Raw genomic sequence first — 24,831 nt, 5'->3', positions numbered from 1 at the left:
AGCCCATAGTTGGGCTATAAAGAAAGCTGAGTGCAGAAGGATTGATGCTTTTGAACTGTGGTATTGGAGAAGACTCTTGAGAGTCCCTTGGACTGCAAGGAGATCCAACCAGTCAATCCTAAAGGAGATCAGTCCTGGGTGTTCATTGGAAGGACTGATGCTAAAGCTGAAACTCCAATACTTTGGCCACCTGATGCAAAGAGCTGACTCATTTGAAAAGACCCGAATGCTGGGCAATATTGAAGGGAGGAGAAGAAGGGGACGACAGAAGATGAGATGGTTGGATGGCATCACCGACTCAATGGACATGGGTTTGGGTGGACGTGGGTTTGAGTTGGTTATGGACAGGGAGGCCTGGCATGCTGCAGTTCATGGGGTCGCAAAGAGTCAGACACGACTGAGCGACTGAACTGAACTGAACTGAACTGATGCTGAGAAGTGGTCCCTCATCTTCAATTTTCTGGAAGAGTTTACGTAGAATTGGTAAATGTTTTATATGTTTGGTAGAAATCATCAGTGAAGACATCTGGGCCTAGAATTCTCTTTGTGGGAAGGTACAAACTAGACATTATTGCTCATTGCTATTTTACATAGACAACATTAACTTGGATTCTTACATATTAGCTTTTCTTTTTAAAACATCATGTAAATGGTAAAGTCTGTCAGTTTTTATCTGAAAAACTCTACTTTATCAAAATTCTTGGAAGGATTTTGTTGGGTATACAATCCTAGGTTTACAGCCATTTTCTCTCGGCATTCTGGAAATAAATTGTTTTGTTTTCTAGCTCTAAGTGTTGCTGCTGTCAGACAGAGTAATGTGCTATTTTTTTTTTTTTTTCTCAGACTGCTTTTCTACTTCTTTTGGTATCCTGAAGTTTTACTCCTGGCTGCAAACTTCAAATTTAAAAATATGTATATTTCCTTATTTATTTGGCTGACCTGGGTCTTAGTTGCAGCACCTGGGATCTTTCTTGTGGTGTGCAGGATCTTTTTAGTTGTGGCATGTGGGATCTAGTTCCCTGACCAGGGATCGAACCCAGGCCCCCTGCATTGGGAGCTCAGAGCCTTAGCCAGGGACCACCAGGGAAGTCCCCAGATTTTTCTTGTTTAGTACAAATCCTTATATCTGTGGGTTCATATATTTCATCTGTTCTGCAAAAATATTTATCTTCAAATATTTATCTGTACTTCATTTTTTTTCATGTCTCCATTGATCAGGATAAAAAAATTTTAGACCTTACCTTTATACCTGCTTTTGCCATCTCATATTTCCCTTCTTATCTCTCTGCTATTCATTCTATTTTTTCAGCTCTTTCTTCTAGTTTAGTACTTCTTAAACTTGAAAATGCCTATTAATTACCAAGGAATCTTGTTAAATCTCCTTAAAAAAATGTTTGTTTGGCTGCACTGGGTCTCAGTTTGCAGCACTCAGGATCTTCGATCTCCACTGGGGCACACAGAATTTTAAGTTGCAGCATGTGAGATCTTACCTGTGGCATGTGGAATCTAGTTCCCTGACCAGGGATTGAATCTGGGATCCCTGCACTGGGAGTGTGGAGTCTTAGCTACTGGACCACTAGGGGAGTCCCTAAAATTCAAATTTGATTCAGTAGTTCTGGATAGGACCTGAGAGTCTGCACTTCTAACAAGTTCCCAGGGTGATGATGCTGCTAATCCAAGGACCATACTTAAGGGAGCAGCTTTTTTATTCACCCACCTCTTTTCAGTTGTGTTTGATTTGCTGTTAGCTCCCTCCAATTAGTTCTTGTTTTAATCGTTGTATTTTTTTATTTCTATAAGTTCTGGATGGTTCTCCTTCAAAACTTACCATTCTAGTGTCTTGTTGCTTGTTAATTTTTATAATGCCATCTTTTATTTCATTAAACATTTACACACACGTGGTTAGTTTACATTTTGTGCCTAATATCAGAAGTCCTTGGGCCTATAAATATATTGTTTATGTTGACTGTTGCTTGTGGTGGTCTGTTTCTCTGTGTTTTGTGATCTCACGTTGTAAGCTTGTGTTTGGATGAATCTATGGAAAATCTAGAGGCTGAAATTGAGGATACTTTCTTCCAGAAACAATTTGCATTTGCTTCTGTCCAGAGAGGTCCAGAATAGGATAGCAGCTTGGGACCAGGTCCCTAATATACCAGAATCTTAGGTTGCCTTACCTTGACCCTGGGTTAATATCTAACTTACCAAATGTGATGCTAATATTGGCATTTGCCTTTAGCACAACTCCACCTTTCCTGTCCATTCACCATGCCTAAGAGGGTTGTTTTGTTTTGTGGCCTCTTTGAGATTTCCCTTCCCACAAATCCCAGCAATGCAATAAAAATTGTTTCACATTGGATCTCATTCTTTAAAAGCACAAGGTCCCCCTGAGTTTTGATGTCTGAGTGATTTAGTGCATAGAAGCTTAGTTCATATTTTGAAGCAGATCCCTAAAACATTGTCTGCATTTTCAAAACAACTGAGGATTTGTAGATATGAAGATACATGCATGAGTGTACATGATCAGTCATGTCTGACTCTTTGTGACCCCTTGAACTGTAGCCTGCCAGGCTCTTCTGTCAATGGGATTTCCCAGGCAAGAACACTGGAAGGAGTTGCCATTTCCTCCTCCAGGGGATCTTCCCAACCCAGAAATCAAACCTGCGTCTCCTGCATTGCCGGCAGGTTCTTGACCACTGAGCCATTGGGAAAGCCTGTGAAGATACATAGGGACCGGTCTGTAGCAGCAAGTACAAAGGGAAAGAAGAGCAGCTGGAGAATGAGAGAAAGTTGTTTTTTGTTTGCTGTGCTGGGTCTTCATCGTAGCATGTGGGCTTAGTTGCCCTGAAGCATGCGGGATCTTAGTTCTTAGTTCCCATACCAGGGATTGAACCCATGTCCAGTGCATTAGAAGGGGAATTCTTTACCACTGGACCACCACGGAAGTCCTAAGAGAATTTGTTTTGTACATAACTTCTAACAAATGCTTGTGAACGTGCCTTAGCCATGCCCTGTAAGTGTCAAAGAGCATTCTAAAATTTAAAAATTAAATAAAATAAGTAAATAAAAGCACTAGGTACCTTGTTCACTCCACCTGAACTAGAACCCTGACTCTCCTTGTCCAGGCACCTCGTAAGGTCCTTTAATTTTTGTGCAACTCTAGGAAAGTGAAGAAACTCTCCAAAATAGGGTGGAGGTCTCATTTCTTTTCACTCTGATGAGCAGGGATTCAGGGAAAGATTTCATTCAGGTTAGAAAAATAATGGGGTGTTTCTTAACATCAGTGTGTGATGAAATAAAATTCATAATCACCACATCACAGTAAAGGATAATCCTTAAAAGATACATTCAGCTTAATGATAAACTTTCCTTTTGTTCTTAATTTTCTCATCTTGCTGCCAGTGAAAATGTCCACAGACTAACACTTGAGTACTAATACTACACAGCGTGAGGGCAGGTTTATGGGAAACAGCAGAGAGAAAGGAAGATCTCTTTCTGGAAGGGAAACGAAGCCCTGATGAAAATAAAAATGGGTGGGAGCAGGCTGAAACACTCAGATTATTTGTGAAATTGTCAGGCACTGTGCCAAGACTTGCACACATGAAATAAGAGAGGAGAAAAATACAAACACCCAGATACTGCCCACTCCTTGGTTGGGGACGGCGGTCAGAGTCGTACACTCATGCCTCACACCTGGCATGTTTGGTTCCCACAGCTCACTGCGGCTCCAGGATGGCATTTCTTCGAGGACATTCTGCTGCTCCCGCGAGCTGGACTCCTGCCAACTGAAAGATGTCCTTGGTTAAGTGGGTTCAATGAACCCTCTTAATCGTCAGCTCCATCTTCTGGCAACTGTCCATACATTTACCCTCAGGGCTCACTTCCTGATAGCTTTTCTGCTTGATTCCTTAGCCTAGAATAATTTTTCTAATTCACTCATGGCTGAAATCCTGAAAATGGCTATTGTTATTCATAACTATTACGGTCATTATTGAAATGAACAAGTAGATTGAAACATCTCTGCAGTTGACTGGACCCCTCCCAGGTGTGGGGATGTAGCTGGGAGTGTTTGTGTGTGCCTTTAAAGTTTATCTGATTTGGGCCAAATTTACCTTTATTCTTTAGTGTTGTCCCAGAAAGGTCATACTTCAAGGTGTTTCTAGGTCCTTCTTCATGAATTTATGCTGACGTTTGATTAAGTTAGTGGTAATAAAAAGAATGAAGCCTCTGTTCCTAACCAGTTTCAGAATTCAGAACTTACACACCCCGGGTCTACTTCCTCCCTGTAAAAGAGAGACATCACACTGCATGTTATAAAACCCTTTTCTGTTCAGAAGGACAGAGATCATTGCCAAACTCTTAAATATTTAAAGGAAGAAAATGTTTACAGATGTCAGCCGATTGTTTTTATTTGTTAAAAGAAAATGGTTTTCGCTTGATTACAATTGCATATACTAAGGCTTTGTGCCAAAGGACAAGAAAGCTTAGCCTCTGCCCTCTAAGAACTCTCAGTTATAGGGAGGCCAGGAACCATATAAACAATGGCCGCGGTGTCCAGATGGAGTCGATGGGGTTCTTGGAGGGTCACAGAGAAAGTGAACAGCAGGCACTTGAAACTGTAGCTTTGGGTCTTAGAAATTTTCTAAGGGACTTAGAAATTCTACAGTTCTTCCAGGGGCTTTCTCAATGCAGGGGGCATGAGTACAATCCCTAGTCGGAGAAGTAAGATCCCACATGCCACGTGGCATAGCCGAAAAAAGAAAAAGAAGTTTGTGTATGTAGGGATATGTCTCATGAGCAGTAGCAGGTAGGGTTTGGGAGTCTTAAAGTGTAACTGAAGCACGCAAGTTAACTGAGGCTGTGGATCCACTGGCCCAGGAGCCCATGTAGCAGAGAAGAAACGAGAGGTGAAGGCAGTGTAACATTTCAGAGGTTGGCTTATGGGTAGTCTCATTTCTTCCCGCTGTGTCTCTCTTAGAACACAGCTTTATCTTCTGCATTAAGTATATGGAGACACACCTTAACCCCGACAGGCAGTAAGAGGGGCAGTATCTTAATCCACGAAGTCTTAAATCTGGCCCCAAACCAGGGTGGGCTGACGAACTGAGGGGCGGGACACTCCCTTCCTAACTGGGACATTTGCGACTGGAAGGTAGAAGGGAATCAGTGATCTGTGCCTTAAGCAAAGACTCCATGACTGCCACCCTCCCCTCACATATGTGCATACACACTCGGAGCCAGGATTCTGGAGTAGAAGAAATTCAATATAAAAAATACCAAAATACCTATCCTTTTCCAGTGTGCAAAAAGCATTCATTCATTCATTAACTTATTAAACATCCCCGTATGTTTGAGAGTTCTCTCCAGCATCAGCACCTCTTGGAAATGCTTTTTGATGCCCCCAAGGGTTGACTGAGTAGCCATTTCTTGGTACTCCCATAACAGCTTCTCATTACAGAGTGTTAATCAGGACCTTCTTCCTATCTACTCCCTTAGACGCTGGGCCTCTGGATGTAGGGACCCTGCCTTGATCAATGGTGCTCAGTAGATGGTTGTTGAATGAATACATCCACCCCAACCTTATCCATGGTTTTGATTACCTGTGGTCAACCATGGTCCAAAAATATTAAATGGGAAGCTCCAGAAATAAACAATCTTGAAGTTTTCAATTGCATGCCATTTTGAGTAGAGTGATGATGCCAGTCCCAGAGTATCTTGGCTGCTAGTCACTAAGTAGCCATCTAAATTAGATCTACTGTCTTGCTACCACATTGCTTGTGTTTATTTTTCTCAAAATCACCCCAAAGCACCAGAGAAGTGATGCTGGTTATTTAGGTTTGCCACAGAGAAGCTGTAAAACACTAATACCTCATTTAACTGAAAAGGTGAATGTGCTCAACTTTAAAAGGAAAGAAAAAAAATCAAACACTGTGGTTGCTAAGATTTATAGTAAGAATGAACCTTCTGTCCCAGAGATTGTGAAGAAGGAAAATGAAATTTTTAGCTTTGCTCTCACACCTCAAAGTGCAAAAGTTACGGCCACACTACGTGATAAGTGCTCAGTTAAGATGGAAAAGGCATTAAATTCATACAGTAAGATATTTTGTGTATATGAGAGATCACATTCACATAGCTTTTATTACAGTTGTTGTTGTTTAGTCACTAAGTTGTATCCGACTCTTTTGCAACTCCATGGACTATAGCCCTCTGTCCATGGGATTTCCCAGGCAAGAATGCTGGAGTGGGCTGCCATTTCCTTCTCTGGGGGATCTTCCCAAACCAGGAATCAAATCTGTGTCTCCTGCATTGGCAGGCAAGTTCTTTACCGCTGAGCCACCTGAAAGGCCCACTAGGATGAGTACAACTTCCCAAAGTGGTTTTTAACATGCAACCGAGTTTGAGACCCTCTGCTTTGAACACTTGCTAATTCACATGTGTTCCATGAAGAGCAGCACACGGCATGATCAGGCACTGTTTAAATATGCAAAATCTCTGGTCCCACCCAAGATCTACAGAATCAGAATGGACATTTATTACAGTACACTGTTAAAATCATTTTATTTTATTATTGTTGCTGTTGATCACTTACTATGCCTAATTTATAACTTGAACTTTACCATAGGTATGTATATATGGGAAAAAACAGTATATATAGGGTTCAATACTATCATGGTTGCAGGCATCCACTGGGGGTCTTGGAATGTATCCCCCACAGATAATGGGTGACCACTGGACTTAAAGTTCATGCTACAATTTTTAAAGGAACTGGATAATTTATTAGAAGATATAATAGGGGGTAAAAAAATCTTGTTCACAATAGCAACCCCAGTGCAAAATACTCAACAAAATTCAGGACACCTATATAACTAAACCTAGCAAGGGATCTAATTCAAACTTTGAGATTTCACAGATAAGCAAAACTTCCAAAATATATGTTATCAACTTAAGCATTCAGAAATAAGAAAATAACTCTAGGGACTTTCCTGGTGAACAAACTTCTAAAAAAAAAAAGGATTCTAATGTCAGAGCCCTTTTATAAAAGGAAGACCATTTTAACTCCAAAGAGCAGGGAGAGGAGAGAGAATCTTGGGACAAAGGGCAGTTTGTGTTGTTGTTGTTGTTGTTTCTCTGGACACACAGTGAGGCTGGTGGGATCTTAATTCTCCCACCAGGGGTTGAGCCCAGACCCTTGGCAGTGAGAGCACCGAGTCCTAATCACTGGACAACCAGTGAAGTGCTAGTCGCTCGGTCATGCTCAGCTCTTTGTGACCCCGTGGACTGCAGCCCACCAGGCTCCTCTGTCCATGGGATTTTCCAGGCACGGATACTAGGATGGGTTGCCATTTCCTTCTCCAGGGGATCTTCGCGACCCAGGGATTGAATCCAGTCTCCTGCACTGCAAGCAGATTCTCTGGACAACCAAAGAATTTCCAAAATGGCAGTTCTTTGAGAGGAATGAATTTTCTTTAATAAGAAAGTCACCGTGTTGTCCTTTTTATCACATTGCCACTGCCTGGAAACACGCCAATCTAAACAGCATTGCCTAGCAGACAGGCCGCTGGGGACCCTGGGCTGGAGGGAGGCCTGAATATGTGGAGAGGCAGAACACAGTCCTGGATGGCGAGATTAAAGAGCCCTAATTCCTCCTAGATTGTTGTTCTGTCACTAAGTTATGTCTGGCTATTTGAGACCCTGTGGGTTGCAGCACTGTCCTCCACCATCTCCCGGAGTTTGCTCAAATTCATGTCCATTGAGTCAGTGATGCTATCTAACCATCTCTTCCTCTGCCAGCCCCTTCTCCTTTTGCCTTCAATCTTTCCCAGCACCAAGGTCTTTTCCAGTGAACCGGCTCTTCACATCAGGTGGCCAAAGTATTGTAACTTCAGCTTCAGCACCAATCCTTCCAATGAGTATTCAGACTTGATTTCCTTTAGGATTGACTGGTTTGATCTCCTTGTTGTCCAAGGGACCCTCAAGAGTCTTCTCCAGCACCACAATTTGAAAGCATCAATTCTTCGGCACTCAGCCTTCTTTATGGTCCACCTCTCACATCCGTACATGACTCTTGGAAAAACCATAGCTTTGATCATATGGGCTTTTGTCAGCAAAGTCACATCTCTGCTTTTTAATACGCTGTCTAGATTTGTCATTGTGGACTGTTTTAATGCAATTCCAGTTAAGATCCCACTTGGGAATACTCCGACAAAATGAACCTGGAGTTCCCCCTTCTAGAATAAACAAACAAGACTAAGAAAAAAAATAATTAAGAGAGTAACTGGAAACGTTCCTTACTATTAGGTTGGTGCAAAAATAATTGTGGTTTTGCATTGCTGAACTTTGCTGTTTGATATTGAAATGCATTCTTGAATAAATGTGGTTATGTTATACATCATTTTAATGTGCATTTCTTCCCCCCCCCATTTATTTTTATTAGTTGGAGGCTAATTACTTACAATATTGTAGTGGTTTTTGTCACACATTGACATGAATCAGCCATGGATTTACATGTATTCCCCGTCCCGATCCCCCCTCCCACCTCCCTCTCCACCCGATCCCTCTGGGTCTTCCCAGTGCACCAGGCCCGAGCACTTGTCTCATGCATCCAGCCTGGGCTGGTGATCTGTTTCACCCTCGATAATATACATGTTTCGATGCTGTTCTCTCGAAACATCCCACCCTCGCCTTCTCCCACAGAGTCCAAAATTCTGTTCTGTACATCTGTGTCTCTTTTTCTGTTTTGCATATAGGGTTATCGTTACCATCTTTCTAAATTCCATATATATGTAATATGCATTTCTTATTTTATGGTTCTGGTTTTTTGTTTTTGTTTTTTTTTTTTGCTAATGACATTACTTGCTGTTTATTTTACATTTGTTTTAAGCTAGGGGAATGATGTTAGACAAAAAGCAAATTCAAGAAATTTTCTTATTTGAGTTCAAAATGGGTCATAAAGCAGCAAAGACAACATGCAACATCAACAAAGCACTTGAGCCAGGAACTGCTAATGAATGTACAGTGCAGTGATGGTTCAAGAAGTTTAGCAAAGGAGACAAGAGCCTTGAAGATGAAGATCACAGTGCCCGGTCATCAGAAGTTGATGACAACCAATTGAGGAGATTATCGAAGTTGATCCTCTTAGAACTACACAAGAAGTTGTCAAAGAATTCACTGTCGACCATTCTATGGTCATTTGGCATTTGAAGCAAATTGAAAAGGTGAAAAAGCTCCATAAGTGGGTGCCTCATGAGGTGACTAAAAATTTTAAAAATGGTCATTTTGAAGTGTCGTCTTCTCTTATTCTTCACAACAAACCATTTCTCAATCAGATTGTGATGTGCAATGCAAAGTGGATTTTATATGATAACCTGTGATGACCAGCTCAGTGGGTGGGCTGAGAAGAAGCTCCAAAGCACATTCCAAAGCCAAACTTGCACCAAAAAAGTCATGGTCACTCTTTGGTGGTCTGCTGCCCAGCTGATCCACTAGAGCTTCTGAATCCTGGTGAAACCATTACATCTGAGAAGTATGCTCAGCAAATCAATGAGATACACTGAAAACTTCAATGCCTGCAGCTGGCCTTGGTCAACAGAAAGGGCCCAGTTCTCCACAACAATGCCTGACCACACATTGCACAACCAACACTTCAAAAGTTGAACTAATTGGACTACGAAGTTTTGCCTCATCCGCCATACTCACCTGACTTCTCACCAACCGACTACCTCTTCTTCAAGCATCTTGACAACTTGTTGCAGGGAAAACATTTCCACAGCCAGCAGGAGGCATAAAATACTTTCCAAGAGTTCATCAAATCCTGAAGCGTGGAGTTTTACGCAACAGGAATAAACTTATTTCTCATTGGCAAAAATGTGTTGAACGTAATGGCTCCTATTTTGTTAATGAAGATGTATTTGAGTTTAGTTATAATGATTTAAGGATTTCCCAGGTGGTGCTGGGGGTAAAGAACCTGCCTGCCAATGCAGGAGACACAAGAGATACCGGTTCAATCCCTGGGTCAGGAAGATCCCTTGTAGTAAGAAATGGCAACCCGCTCCAGTATTTTTGCCTGGAAAATCCCATGGACAGAGGAGCCTGGGAGGTTACAGACCATGGGGTTGCAAAGAGTCGGACATGACCGAGCGACTTAAAAAAAAAGAAAGAAAGAAAGAAAGAATTCAACTGTCTTTATTAGGAAAATACCTTGCTGCCAATTTGGAACTAAAAGGAAATTCCCTCCACCTCAAAGGTATGGCTAAAACAGACAGGCAGTGGTTGGCAGATTTGGCTACATATTAGAATCACTAAATGGCAACCCACGCCAGTATTCTTGCCTGGAAAATCCCATGGACAGAGAAGAGCCTGATGGACTACAGTCCATGGGGTCGCAAAGATTCGGACACAGTTGGGCTGCTAACACTTTGACTTAGAATCACTTGGGGCACTTTAAAACATACTGCTTCCCAGGTTCCATTCTTAACCTCAGAGAGGTTGGTTAGACCCTGTTTCCTCTTCCGGAGCACTGAGAAAGACTACATTTCCCAGCTTCCCTTGTAATAATCCAGGCGACTAGATCCCTGAATCATTGTTAGGAGTGCCACCCCATCTCCATCAGATGTGATGTGAACAAGAAATGAATAATAAAGTTGTTAAACTATTAAGCTATGATCTTCTGATTGTTAGTTAAAACTGATAGCCTTTCTTGAATTTCTGATTTAATTGCTCTGAACTGGCATCCAGACAATTGTTTTTTGTTTTTTTTTTTAATTCTCCAGGCAATTTTAATGGGTAGCCAGTGTGGAGAACCACTGAGGTGGGCAGAAATACAAGTACAGAGTTGCTGGTATAGTAAAGAAAGACTGAGTTTCCAGGGGTGCCCCAGGAGATGGGAAGAAGTTTGTCCACAATGAGAGAAAGAAGGAGAGGGACCAGCGACATGAAGGGAGGACCCAGGGAGGGACAGTTGGCTAAGAAAACATTCCCTGAGCTGGGAATGGTCAAGGGATATTTTGGAATTGGAGTGTTTAATATTCGGTTCTCAATTCTCGTCAGAGCTGTTAGGTGGGTGATATGAGGCCCCATGGCTGTCTCCAAATCACCAGTCAAGTTGGCCCCACACTAGTCCCTGTGTGAGTGGATGCTTTGGAGAAATTAAAGGAAGGCAGCCAGTCCAACATTTGGTCGTCATAGAAGGGAACAGCCAAAGCCCTTCTTGAGAATGTTCAGTGAGCATCCTAGGATCCCCTGAGGAACTCAGGTGGGAAGGAAGGTGGACCCCTCAACCACATACCCATGGAGACATTGGGGTGACATTTCAACCACTCTCTACGGCCCCTGCTGCTCAGCACCTAGAACCAATCCTAGCATTACCCCAGGAGAAGCCACGACACCTTACAGAGGATGAACCTGAGCTCCAGAGAAGGAGAGGAACCTGCCTAAGACCACACAGCAAGTTCTGGGTAAAGCTGAGTGGATTAACTACGGGTTCTCCGGGTTCCCCGGCCCCCACGGATGCTCATAGACTCCTGGATACAAGCCTTTAACCAGAGCATCTTCTGGGGCTGGGGAGTGTGGAACAGTGGGACATCACAGAACACAAGACCTGTCACTCCAGCTCCCATCCCAGAATCATCTATGCTGTGCTCCCCCCACTCTACACCTTTCCTGAAGCCATCCACTCGATCCCAACAAAAGACAAACAGAGCCCAGAACCTTTGCTTTCACATTTAATTAAAGGAAAGAAAACCAGTCAGAGAGAAAGCTTGGGAATTAGATGGCTGAGGGATGGGACGGGGGAAGGACAGCTGGTCTGGGACTGGGTGTGGACAGGGGGACAGGGCCCTCATTATCCTGAGGTTCCTCAATACAAGCGTCCACAGTGGGAGGGGGAGGATGAGCACACACACCTGTTCCAACCCAGCCCTGGTCCCTCAAGCGGGGCTGAGGCAGGGAAGGAAGGATGCTGTTCAGAGAGGGATGGAGACAGGAAAGGAGGGGCCCAGCCCTGGCCCTCAGGCATCACCAGAGGTGAACATGGAGATTCACCCTGAAGAACCAGGTATCAACTCTTTAGCAAGATGTCCAGCGCCCATTCCCATCCAAGAGGATGGTCTTCTAATCAGGGCGCTCTGGAGCGTAATCAAAGGGCAGGGGGTGGCTGCCTCTATTCCCAAGTCTTCTGAGTGAGGTGGGGATGGATGAACAAAGGACGCCATGGCCCCGGGCCAGCAGGAGAACACCCATTTTCCTCCGACTCCCAGTCTCCTTGGGCTAAGGGTTAGGGTGAAGCAAGGGAGAGCTGAATGAAGGATAAATTAAAAGAAAGTTGACTAATGGGAAAAGAGGAAAGTAGAGGTGCATAGTGGATGCAGAGCTATGCAAATGAGATGGGAGCAGGCTTGACTGTCACATCCCACTTGTATACCTAGGCAAATGCAAATGAGATCCTTAATATAATAAATATATTTCTAACTTTGTAATAAATATTCTGTTTCTTCTCCCTCCCCTTCCCTAAGAAATGGGCACACAGTGGTTCAGGGGCCAGCTTGGGCTGACACTGCAGCGAAGACAGACTAGACACTCAGGAGAACTGGGGAGCACAAAGGCTGGGGGCAGGGGGAGTGGGGGAGGTCCCCTACAAGGACAGGTTCACCCCAGGAAAGGTCACAGAGAAGGATGAGGGATGAGATGCCTGGGGAAGTCGAGGACAGCATTCTTTTCTTAAAAGGGATTCTCGTTTTACACCGGCGCCCTCCCCGAGGACTGGAGGGCAGGCATTTAGGGTCAGGAGACAATAGCAGAGTTGGAGGGAGATAGCCAGGGAGGGCCAAGCCTCTGGAATCTGGGAAAAGGGTCTCATAAGAAAGGGGAGCTGAAAAAAGGGGGCCCCCAGAGAGTAACCTCCAAAGCAAAACTACCTTTTGCTTCTCCCTCTCCCAAAACGAAGCCTGACACACACACACACACCAGTGGCAGAAACAGACCAGGCACCGCCGCAAGGGGAAACAGAAACTGTGCAGACTTCAGGGCGAATGGCGCCCCCTAGAGTCACGCGGGGAGCCTGCTGGGGCACAAATGTCCTCCGAGCCCACACCTCACGGCCCGGCCCTCACCGGGCCTCAGCCCTCAGGCAGCGCTCATGCCACCTGGACCCGGCCAGAGAGGCCAAAACGGGCAACAACTACGGACAGGGAGCTCAGACATCCCCCGCCACGCGCCACGGAGGGCTGGGAGTTCTCCCGTCAGAAGCTGCAGGCTCCTCTCCTCACGGGGCTTGGCCTCCAACCCACTCCAGCCTGGGCTGAGCCCAGGGCCCCTGCCAGCCTTGCCCTGCGGGGAGCAAGAGCTGCCCTGTCAGGGTCACCTTGGAGAAGTCCGTGGAGAGACTTCGGCAGTGAAAAGCTGTGGATGAGGGAAGGGCAGGGACCCAGCCCCGTTCCGCGGGGGGCTGAGAGCCGCACGGCTCCCTGGCTGTGGCAGCTAGCTGGTGCTTTGGCTCCTCCAACCTCTCGGACGGCACCAAACTGGCACCACCGCCCGGCCTGCCTGGTTGCCAGGGAGTCATGTACCCCCCTGGTCACAGGGAACCAGCCTAAGGCCTGCTCCTAGGCTGCAGAGGTTGAGAAGTAGGAGGAGCCTAGGGATGGGGAGGGGGTGGGGCCGGTCCAGAGGAGGAAAAGTGATTGGACAGGGGACTGGTGGGAAGGGGGCGGGCAGTGTACCTATGACCACGTGGTCCCAAAGCGGCTTTTCTCTCCTCTGGACTGAGCATTATGGAGGTGACTCTGACACCCTCCTGGGCACGGTCTGGCCCCCAGAGAGGGACATCCGGTGGCCAATGGACGTAGGGAGTGGGCAGCACCTGGGCACAGGGGTACCCCACGAACACCCACCTCCCTGGCAGTACACGCCTCTGCACTGAAGCCAGATGAAGGGTCGAGACCCAGGAAGAGCCAGAGCGCCAGGGACGGGAGCTGAGGATGGGGGCTGGGGGGTCACGGGTGGGAAGGGGACGGATTCAGGGTTTGGTTATGACCCAGAGAGCCGAGGTCCAGGTGAACAGGCTCAGTACACCCAGCTGACAGGCACCCACTGGGGCTCCGTGCGCAGCTTCTCCATGGCGGCCTGGAGCTCACGGAAGGTCCTCTCCAGGTTGCTGTTGACCAGGCAGAGGTCGAAGTAGTGCCCGTAGCCCCTCTGGATGCGGCTGCTCTCCTCCACTGTCCGCCTCAGGTCCGCCTCCTGCCGGCACAAGGGGGCCTACCCCCTGTCAGCGTCTCCCAGGCACCCCCCCACTACGTAGGGGACCCAGAGCCTGCATCATCTAGGCCCTTCCCCAGAGCCCAAAGTACCAACCATGGTGGCTCAGAGTTTAGAGCCCCTCTCTGGGGAGGCAGCAACCCCTCCCTGCATGCTCCATGGCAGCTCTCCTGTAACCATGGACAGGCAGATGGGTAGAAGGAAGGAAGGAAATAACCTTTAGGAAGTGACAGGCTCAACACTAAACACTGTAACCTGCATAATCTTCACTACAGCTCTGCAAGTAGGACCAATTATTCCCATTTAAACAGAGAAATCTCAGACACACAGAGGTCACACAGACAGCCAGTGGCTGCACAGGGTCTGCCTGACTCCAAAACCAGTGCTCTCTTCAGTCTGAATAGGCCCCCTTACCTAGGCAGCCTGAGGGGCACATCCCTTGTGTGGCCCGGGACAAACCTGGTCCCAGACCCAATCCAAGCTGGTGGGGCAGAGGTGGGAGAAGAACTTGAATACTGACTTAAATAACCCCAGGAGGGAGCTCTAGGACTGGCCCAGCTTTGTCTGAGGGGCTCCAGTAGGCCCTGTTTGTGTTCAGGGGGGGCCTGTAGCAGGGCGGGGGCTTGGCGCTGCAGCCCTGGGGAGCCCAGCCCAGACCTTGCTCCTGAGACTGAGCCTGAGAGCTGCAGTACCCAGGTGTGGCCAGCAGAGGGACCCCTGGGTTCAACTCTCTGCAAACTGCACCTGCAGGGGAAGCCTGTTCTCTGGGGTCCCTGGGAGCTAAGGGGTGCCCTGGAGTCGTGCAACACCTGACTTGAAGCCTCTCCTCCATGCACTGCCTCCTCCCTAATGCTACCTAGTCCCTCCAGCCAGCCTTCCAGGCTCTAGCTTCCTCCCTCCCTTCAGCCTTTTCCCCAGCTCTCAACAACCCACCTCTGCCCTCCAGCCCTCTGGGCTCCCTAGAGTCAGCACTCTGTTCGCAGAGTGGACTGGGCAGGGCACCTGGCAGAAGCTCCCGTGCCCTGGACTAGCTGTGTTCCTTGCTCAGACCTCCATGTCCACACCTATAAAGTGAGAATTGTTAGTCCTACTTCACTGGGTGGGTGCCTGGGGTAGGCGCCTCTCCCCTTGAGGACACCATCTGCTTCTCTTCCTCAGCTCTGGCTGACTCCCATGCCCAGGCAGCCGTAGGCCCCTCCCACCATGCCTCAGAGGGCCTCACCGTGAGCTGCTTGGTGGACACCCCGCTCTCCAGCGCCGCCCGGTTCATGGCCCGCAGGGTCTCGAAGTCAGGGGCCTCGATGAACACCACGTAGGGGACGAACTCAGCTGTTCTCAGCACCTTCACTGCCTGCAGAAGAGGAGGGCCGGAGTATATCCCCAGGTACATCTGGGGTGATGGGGTGAGGACAGGTACCTGGGAACAGAGGAGAATGAGGTACCTGGGCTTCTAGAACATGAAACCCAGGAGTGAATGGCAGGACAGCTGACAGCTGGCTGAAATGGGTGAACTGGGGGAAACTAGAAGAGTGGGGTGCAGGAGGCTGAGAAAGGGGTTCTGGGTGGGCTGTCGCCCTAGGAGTAATTGAGGGGTTATACTGGGTTGCGTGAAAATATATGGGGAAATACTGGGGGCAAGGAGAATACCGAGAGGTACCGAGCAGGCTGGGAAGGAGCGGACCAGCAGTACCTGGGGGTTGACATCCAGCACGCACACCCGGCCAGCAGCCACCACGCCCCGGATGGAGTCGATACGTGTGCCGTACAGGTTGCCCTCGTATTCACCATGTTCCAGGTATCGCCCAGCACGGATGTCGGCCTCCATCTCCGCACGGGACACAAAGCTGTAACCCTGGCCTTCCCGTTCTGAGTCCTTGGGCCTCCGGGATGTGTCTAGGGGGAAGGAGGGACTGATGGGCACAAGCAGGACGCATCACCTCAGACACAAGGGCTCATGTTCTCTGAGAGCCAAGAAGTTCTGTGCCCTCCTGCACATCTGGCCCTCGCCCTCAGCATTGGCACCCACAGACTCAAGATGTCCATATTGAGAGGACCTGCAGAGATCGCTGCTCTAACCCCGTGTTCACAGATGCAGGGCTGAAGCCCAGGGAGGGCAATGTGCAGCCCAAAGCCACACAGCAAGGCCAAGCACACCTGGAGTCAGCGCTCAGGTCCCTGCCTCTAGGAACCAGGAGCTTTCACACCCCAGCTGCCTCTGTCACCAAGAAACCCTGTCTTATACAAGCCCACGCACAGATCATAGCTCTGTTTCACTATGGGCTTTTAGCCCAGCTGGGCATTTTTAGCAAGTGAAACGTGAGGGAGGGAAAGGCAAGGCTAGCACCGCCCACCTGGCCTGAGACAGCTCTCTGCGCCCTCCCAGTCTGCAGTTCCCACACTCACCCACAGAGGGCGCACACCCTACACCTCTCACCCAAAGGTATCACTTCACCTGGGGCAGATGCCCATTGAGAGGACCAGCCCTGGCCCCCAAGACAGCCCCCGCTCCCTCGCCCCCAAACCCCCCCCCCCCAGCAGGACCCGGCTCCCACTCACAGGGCACTGTGGTGCCGTAGCGATCTGGATCCCACATGATGAGTTTGTTCTTCAGGCTGCGGCGACCCACACCCTGAGCCCCGATCAGCACCAGGGTTTTCCGGCGGAAGGGGGGCATGCGGGCCACCTCCTCGTAAATGAGCAGCTCATGGCGGTCAAACTCTGGACACAGGGAGATGGCACTGCTCATCAGATGGAGGGGGTGCGGCTGGGCTCTCAGGGAGGCCGAGGGTAAGAAGGCTGGGGCCAAGGGCAGCAGGGAGAAACCACGCAGGACTTAGGGACAGGACTGGCAGCCTCAGAACCAAGAGATGTACCAGTTATTGGTGGGGAAACGGGGGCACTAGAGGAGGACGGGGGAAAGAGGTGCCCAACACCCACCTGCATTCTTGGTGGTCAAATACATCATTCTCTTCTTTTTCTTTCCTGAAAGGCTGCCACATAGGGTCCCTGGACATAAGAAGATGGACCAGTGAGGCCAGGCAGGGCCACATCAGATCTCAGATTTGGGGTCTTGGGGGAAGACTGTACCTGAGGTGGGTGTCAGTTCCAGGTCCCGCTTGACAAAGGCTTTCCGCTTCTCCTCCAGCAGCTGGCTGGGGATGAGCCCTGCACTGCCCCCTTCCACATGGCATGCCTAAAATAACCGTGAACAAAGATCTGCTAAGTGAGCCCTCACCTCCCTGACACGCTATGCCTGGGGAGACTGCATGGGCGCCCAGCACTCACCTGCCACCAGTTGGCATCGTCCTGGTTTACAATCTGAAGCAGGTCCCCAGCACTGAAGCGCAGGCCTGCCTCCTTGCAGGGGATCAGGCTGTCTCGGGTCGGGTCATAGTCAAAGTGGCATTTCACAAATACCTGGGCCGGTGATTTGCCGAGAAGAGTTAAGGGCAGAAGCAGGGGGAAATTGGAGGGGTCGAAGCCCTGTCCCGTTGCCATCCCCTACACCCAGAGTGGGAACTGGGAGTATCACACAGTCCCCCTCTTTTCACAAAGAGAGAGCCTGGCACTGCCCATCTAAAGGCATGATGCCTGCAGGCCTGCCTAGCCCACCTCCCTGGTACCAACCTCCCTTTGCATCCAGAACAAAAGGACTCAGAAGCACAGGGTATCTGCTCAGGCCTGGGGCATGCATGACCCTAATGCAGGACCCCTCTGTCCCCCCTACAACCTCCCCTCCCCCAGAGGAGAAGGCTTTGACAAAAAGCCAGACAACCAATAGAAGAGAAGGGCAGAGCAGCGAAACCTCCACAATCCACCAACCAGGAGGCAGCTGTATGGGACACAAGGGACCACCCAACGCTGAGCACCCTCGCATACACATGGCACATAGGGGGCTGCAGGCGATGTAGGAATTCACTTGTACACGTGGGTAACCCAGGCTTTAGATGTGGGCATGTCCCTTGCACATGCGCACGAGTGCTCAAGCCAAGAGCAAGAATGCAAGTGTGTTCACAACGTGTACAAGCCTGTAGGTGGCTGGATCTGCCAGGTCCCGCCCCCCACTCGCTCTGAGCACACTGATTGAAGAGGAGGCGCTCCCACCCGGAGGCCGGTGACCCTGGTCACTGAGAGGCTCAGCCACCCCTTGGGCCTTGTGCTGGGGGTGGGGCTTGGTGGAGGGGCCCACCTGGCGGGGCAGATGGGGCTCCTGGTAGCTGGGCAAGATCTTGAGGATGACGCTGCCGCTGGCGCTGCGCAGGAGCTCCTGCAGCGCGCGGGGGTCGCTGCCCACCGGCTGCCCGTTCACCTCCTTGATTATGTCGCCTACATGTAGGAGTCCTTGCTGGGCCACCATGCCCCCATGCAGAATGCGGGCAATCACCAACTCGCCACCTTCCACGCGGAATGTCACGCCCTGGGAGACGGAGGGCAGGTATGTGAAACCCCAATTGCTCCAGGTCAGAATCTTCAAATGGGTGTCTTAAGGGCCCTTCCATTCTACCCTTCCACCCCCACCCTCACAGCCACTTTCTCTGCCATCCTCTCCCCAAACTCTTCACCTACAGGAGCACTAAAGGACCAAAAGTGGGCAGAACAGAGATGTGTGCGCCCGACCCTGGACAAAGCTGACCTTGTCTTCAGGCCTCCCCTGACCCGACTTGATCCTGCTGCTTACTCTCAACCCCCACCCCCCACGATTCCCCCTCTGGCACGGCCAGGCACCCTCACCAGATGCTCTCCAGCTGTCTTGCGGATGCCCACCATGCGCACAGCGTCGGGAGGCACAGGCTGGTTGCTGAACGTGGGGTCCAGGCCAGGGCTAGGGGGTGGTGTCTCATAGGTCTTTGAGGCCACAGAGTCATGTGTCTCCAGCAGGGACTGGAGAGGTGGGAGGAAGGGGAGGAACCATGGGAAGTGCTCTGAGGTCCCTTCCCATCCCAGTCCTAACTTCCTGCCAGCTCCATCCCAGGACCTGGGAGAGGACCAAACCTGGAAGTGGGGCTCCTGGAGGATGCGGGCCAGCTCGGCCGCGGTGCTGCTCTGCTCCGCCAGCTGCGCCAGGTCCCGTAGGATTTCCTGCACCAGCTCCAAGTTGTTGTCCCGCACTGCCTCCAGCTTCGTCTCCTCCAGCCGCTCATGGGCCTGGGGGTGGGGGCGGAACAGGTGAGGTCTGATGCCTCCCCAAGGGCCCCAGGGTACCAAACTGTGCCCCCTCCTCCATTCCCAGGCATCTTCCCACCCCCAGATCTGGACTTTAGACCCTACCCACAGCACTGCTCGTGGTATTACGAGCCTCACTCACTCAGTTATAAGCACACTCACAAATATGCACATGTGCCCTGCTATCTCCTTTCTCCCCCAAGAGCGATTGGGACCCAGTTTAGGGAAGAGAGAATCCAAAAGATAACACCTCATTTCCATCTCTTGCCACAGAGAGCCATTAATGTCATCAAACTGTCCCCAGCCACCAGAACCCCATAAGCATCTGAGTTCAAGGACAGCTTCTCCCACCCAAAATCATGGTAGGGTGGGGTCTTGGACACCCCGTGGCCCAGGATAAGGAAGCCAGGGAAGTGATGTAGCTTGTCCAAGGTCACAGGGACTCATACTTGGGTCTCTAAGCCTTGAGCTCAGTGTTCCCAGGGAGGAAGGGGACAAGATGTCAGTACATGGCACCAGGAGAAGGCTCTGCACCTACTTGTTGCTCAACTGACTCTGGGCTCCATGACAAGATGCTCTGAAAAGGGAAAAGGAAGTCTCTGCCAGTGACCAGCCCAGCAGGGAGAGTTATGTTAAGTGGGAAGAAAAGAGTCCCCTTTCAAGGATATACATGGAGACTTTTTTTGCCCTCTGAATCATTTGTAAGATAGTTGCAGAGACAAAGTACTTCACCCCGAGGTACTTCAGTATGCATCTCCTAAGAACAAACAGGATATCCGGTACACAAACTACAATACCATTATCACATGCAAGAAACTCAACATTTGCACAGCAATATAATATTGTCTAATAGATAGTCCATGTTCATGTCACTATTGCCTCAAAAATATTCTATAGGGCTTTATTTTTCTGATCCACAATCTAATCAAGATCAGATGTTAACTTTAGTTGTCACATCCTCTTATTCTCCTTTAACCTAGAACAGACCCTTTAGTCTTTCAGGACATTTTTAAAGAGTCCAGGTCAGTAGTTTGTGGAATGCCCCACAGCACGATTTATCTGTTGTTTCTACATGTTTAGACTCAAGTTAATCTTTGTGGCAAGAGTTCTATATAAGTGATCTTAAGGTTTCCCCACACTTTGAGACCACGTGACTATTTGGTTCCCCAATAATCATTCACTGATGGATTTAGTCTCCATTTATGGGTTTTTGCCTGAATCAATTGTTATTATGTTGGGGTTGCAAAATAGTCATTATCTAATCCCATAATTCCTTCTACATGCATTAGCTGGCACTCTATTATAAGAAAGAGCTCTTTTTTTCCCCTCCCACTCCTCCTCCTTCTCTCTCTTTCTGCATCACTATGAACTTTTTTATTCAGTGTCTTCTAATCCATCATCATTGGTATCTTCATTGTCTCAGTTTACCCCAAATTTGTCCAGGGGAGCCCGCAGCACGCCTTTTGACTTGTTCCCATTATGAGCGCCTTCTTCCTTCCATCACCAGCTCACCTTGTACTTTCCCTACTCCAGATGTGGAATCAGCAATTTCCCCACGGAAACCTGTTTCCTTTTGCTGGGGAATGGTATTCAGAAACCAAGATCTGGGCACTCAGTGCTCACTGATTCTGGGTGTCATTACTTCAGTAGACATTAGCTGATACTGACCTAATTAAAATCAAACTCCACACGATTTTCCTTGCCTTCTCCCATTCCATATTTGTATCTCCCTTCTCCTTTGGTGAGAATTTTCTCCCAAGAACTTTAATATATTTACTTACTTATTCTGTCCTTCAATGTTCAGAAAGTTTTAGAATTGCTAAACTATTGCTACTACCTATCACCTTAGGTATCACCTTCTGTATATTTTACCCAAGTAAAATTCAAGATTTATCTGCATTCTTTTTGTCCCCAGAATAGTTTAAAAAACTTACAACGTTAATGTAAATATTTTATATCTGGGCTGTCTACTGTGGTAGCAACTAGCCACACGTGGCTGTTGAGAAATATGACTAGTACAACTATGAAACTGAATTTTTAATTTTATATCAGCATTTTAGCTGAAGTATTTTAATTTAAATAAAGTATTTAAATAAGTACCTACATGGGGCTGGCTAGTGGCTACTAATATTAAATAGTACAGGCTTAGTAAATATCCCACTTAAGGCATATAGTCAGAATTTTGTGAAGTTACTTAAATTAATTCCTTTTTCTGTCCTGCTAACAATTTGATATATGAACAGATTCACTTATCTGCACTTAATTTCAGGGTTAGATTTTTTTCATTCTTTTTAAATTTAACCTTATTTAAATAAATAAATAAATAAATTTAACCTTATTTTGAATATGTACAACATTCACATGGCTGCAATCTTAAATCTATATAAAAAGTAAACTCAAAAAGTCTTATTTCCATCTTCATCCCTTCTACCCCATTCATAACAACACTCTAAAAGGCATCATTTTCATTAGAAAGTAAACTCAAAAAGTCTTATTTCCATCTTCATCCCTTCTACCCCATTCATAACAACACTCTAAAAGGCATCATTTTCATTAGTTTCTAGTTTATTCAGTAGGAGCTTTTTCTACAAAAATAAATATTTCCCTTTCTCTCTTATATGAAAGGTATGTATACTCTGATACTTTGGGGTTTTTGTTTGTTTAAGTGGTTTGGTTTGTTGTTTGGGTTTCTTTTTGTTGTTTTTTCTTGTTTTTTGGCTGTACCACACAGCATGCAGGATCTTAGTTCCTCAACCAGGGATCAAACCCATGCAATGGAAACAAGGTTTCTTCACCACTAGACCACCAGGAAAGTCCCTGTTTTTTTATTTAACAATATGCCCTGGAATCACTCTGTGCTGCTCCATGGAGATCTTCCTCTATTACTGTTATCTTTTAATCACTGCATGTGCATGATTTCAAGACTGGAGTACCATAATTTATTCAACTACTCTCCATAGGTATGGAGGTTGTTTCTAATATCTTACTATTGCAAATAAAACTGCAGTGAATAGCCTTGGCATGGCCATTCTATATTCATGGAGTAGATCTTTCATGTAAATTCCTAGAAGTCTTGCTGGGTCAGGCAGTAAATAAATATGTGGTTTTGTTAGATATTGACAAACTCCCCTCCACGGGACATGTGCCACTTTGCCTTCCCACCAGCATTAGAAGAGAAACTTTCCTGAAGCCTTGCCACCAGAGTGTGTGATCAAACCCTTGAATGTCTGCCAATCACATAGATGAGAAGCCATCTCTCAGTGGGGCTTAATTTGCATTTTGCTTATTATGAGCGAAGCTGAGCATCTCTTCATATGTTTAAAGGCCATCTGTATATCTTTTTCTGTGATCTGTCTGTTCATATCTCCTGCCAATTTTTCCATCAGATCTTGTTTTTTCTTTTTCTCACTTCTTAAAACATTCTCTATATTAGGAAGATATGCCCTTTATCTGTAATACCTCTTGCAAATATTTTCCCCCAGTTTGTCATTTATCTTTTGACTCAGCTTATGTTTTTTTGTCACTGCAAAAATTATGTATTTAATTTAGTTAAATTTATTAATATTTTATGCATCCAAATTTCGAAGCATAGTTTTTAAAAAAAGGCTTTCCTTTACACACAGACCTATGTTTTCTTCTAGGATGTATATGGTTTGTTTTTTCGATCTCTGAGCTGCTTGGAAGTTTATTCTGATGAATGGTGTGAGGTATGGATCTGCTTTGATATCTTTCCAAATGACTGTCCAGGTATTATAACACCATTTAATAAAAATCTGTAAGAAAATTATTGCTTAATTTTCTATGTGTAATAATGGTAGTGCAAATTTTTTTTAAGAACTTTTAACTACAAATATTGAAATACTTACAGATAAAATTATGTCTGAAACTTGCTTCAAAATAATTTAGGAGAGAAGGAGGTGGAGGTATGGATGAAATAAGACTGTTCTTGAGTTGTTCAGTGTTGAAGTAGGGCAATGGATGATGGGGGTTCTGAAAACATTTTTGAAAATTTCCATAACAGAAAGTTTTTCAAGCCCATGAGATGAGGAAATTTTAACATCATCTCATAAGGATACTCTGAGGATTTGATGAGATAGACACAGTGCTTGGCACACAGCAGTTGCTCAATAAAGGCTAGCTCCTTTTCTGTCTTCTCTACCCCAAACAGGCCAGGGAAACAACTTCCCATATAGGGGGGCCCCCTAAATCATCCTCCCCTGGGAGGGCAGCCTTTCAGACTGACTCCCACAGCCCAGCTGGACACAGCGTTCCTGCTGGGGAAACAGACAACTGAAGGAGCAAAGAAGTAGTACTCAGAGACCTGTTACACCTTGATGATCCTCAGAAGCCAGAGGGCAGAGAAATGCCCCAGAAGTTTCTACCAAACGCTGTGTGATCTTCAGTCATTAACTCAGCACAACCCACGGAGGCCCTGGCTCTGTTACCAGTGTCTAGACAATACTAAGAGCCCAGGGCCGCAGGAACTGTGCTTCAAGAATAAACAAAGGCACTCAGACCTGCAGCTCCCTCACCATTATCTGGCCAGGCTCCTTCCAGATAATGGCTAGCTCTGGCCCAGGTGACATGAGTAGCCTAGAGGTTGTCCATTTTAGCTTTAGCATCTTCTGCTCTATGGATGTGGGCATCAAGTTGGAGCCCTCACCTAACCAAGCAGGAAGCCAATGTGTCTTCCAAGTCATTACCTCCCTTCTTTTACTTAATGACCCCTCACCCTAGGCTGATCCATTCCTACCCCTGTGGCTGCCCCTGGAGATCTTCCCCACAGACAGAAGAACACAGCTCTCCAAGCTCAACCTTCATGGGCCAGAGGAAACTTTAAACATTTAATCATTCCTATACAAAAGAAACACTACCAGCAGGCTGACTGACCAATACTGAGAACACCCAACATGTATCACAATTTGCAACACTCTTTGCTGGGACTTTGAGAACTCAGAATTGGATTAATCATATCCTTGGCTCATGATATGTTCTCATCCTTGGTTCCTGCATGACTTGTTTTTAGTTAGCTGCTATTAAACTAGGTACTTTTGTAATAATATAACAAGGATGCAAGAACCCATCACTTAAACCATAAGGATCTTGACACTATCCTACGTCTAAGCACATGCCCCCCACACCCATCCACCCACCTCCCCAACTCAGAAACCACATCTTGTTTCCCTGTGTTCATCATGCCCTGGCTTCTCATTTTATATAGTTTTTTTGTATCTATACATATTCAATATATTCCTCAAATAAGTACTGTTTTTAGTTATTTTTACTTTTTAAAAAAAGGGAATTGTGCTATATATAATTCTTGAAGGCCTGATTTTTTTCACTTAGTATTAAGTAAAAAATTATTTCACTTACTATTTTTTGCAAAGATTTGTTCTGATTTTTCATATTAAGTGAAAA

General features: G+C 47.0%; 1 protein-coding gene across 3 annotated transcripts in view; it reads right to left on the bottom strand.

The window, feature by feature from the left end:
- Positions 1 to 11,740: 11,740 nt before the first annotated feature.
- The window catches only part of MPP2 (MAGUK p55 scaffold protein 2), a 43,935-nt gene continuing 30,844 nt past the window's right edge, over positions 11,741 to 24,831 (bottom strand). For all 3 annotated transcript variants that reach the window (XM_065910645.1, XM_065910644.1, XM_065910643.1), the window contains exons 4-13: positions 19,243 to 19,395; positions 18,982 to 19,131; positions 18,440 to 18,667; positions 17,536 to 17,667; positions 17,338 to 17,443; positions 17,188 to 17,256; positions 16,807 to 16,968; positions 15,941 to 16,143; positions 15,473 to 15,601; positions 11,741 to 14,232 (exon numbers count right to left, since the gene is read on the bottom strand). In XM_065910645.1, the coding sequence (XP_065766717.1) occupies positions 14,056 to 14,232; positions 15,473 to 15,601; positions 15,941 to 16,143; positions 16,807 to 16,968; positions 17,188 to 17,256; positions 17,338 to 17,443; positions 17,536 to 17,667; positions 18,440 to 18,667; positions 18,982 to 19,131; positions 19,243 to 19,395 (1,509 nt within the window). In that variant the 3' untranslated portion in view covers positions 11,741 to 14,055. The remainder of the gene's footprint in view (positions 14,233 to 15,472; positions 15,602 to 15,940; positions 16,144 to 16,806; positions 16,969 to 17,187; positions 17,257 to 17,337; positions 17,444 to 17,535; positions 17,668 to 18,439; positions 18,668 to 18,981; positions 19,132 to 19,242; positions 19,396 to 24,831) is intronic.

Source organism: Muntiacus reevesi, chromosome 18 (genome assembly GCF_963930625.1).
Source record: "Muntiacus reevesi chromosome 18, mMunRee1.1, whole genome shotgun sequence".
NCBI classification, from domain to species: domain Eukaryota; kingdom Metazoa; phylum Chordata; class Mammalia; order Artiodactyla; family Cervidae; genus Muntiacus; species Muntiacus reevesi.
The sequence above is the reverse complement of the archived record's forward strand: the minus strand, read 5'-3'. Positions and strand labels throughout refer to the sequence as shown.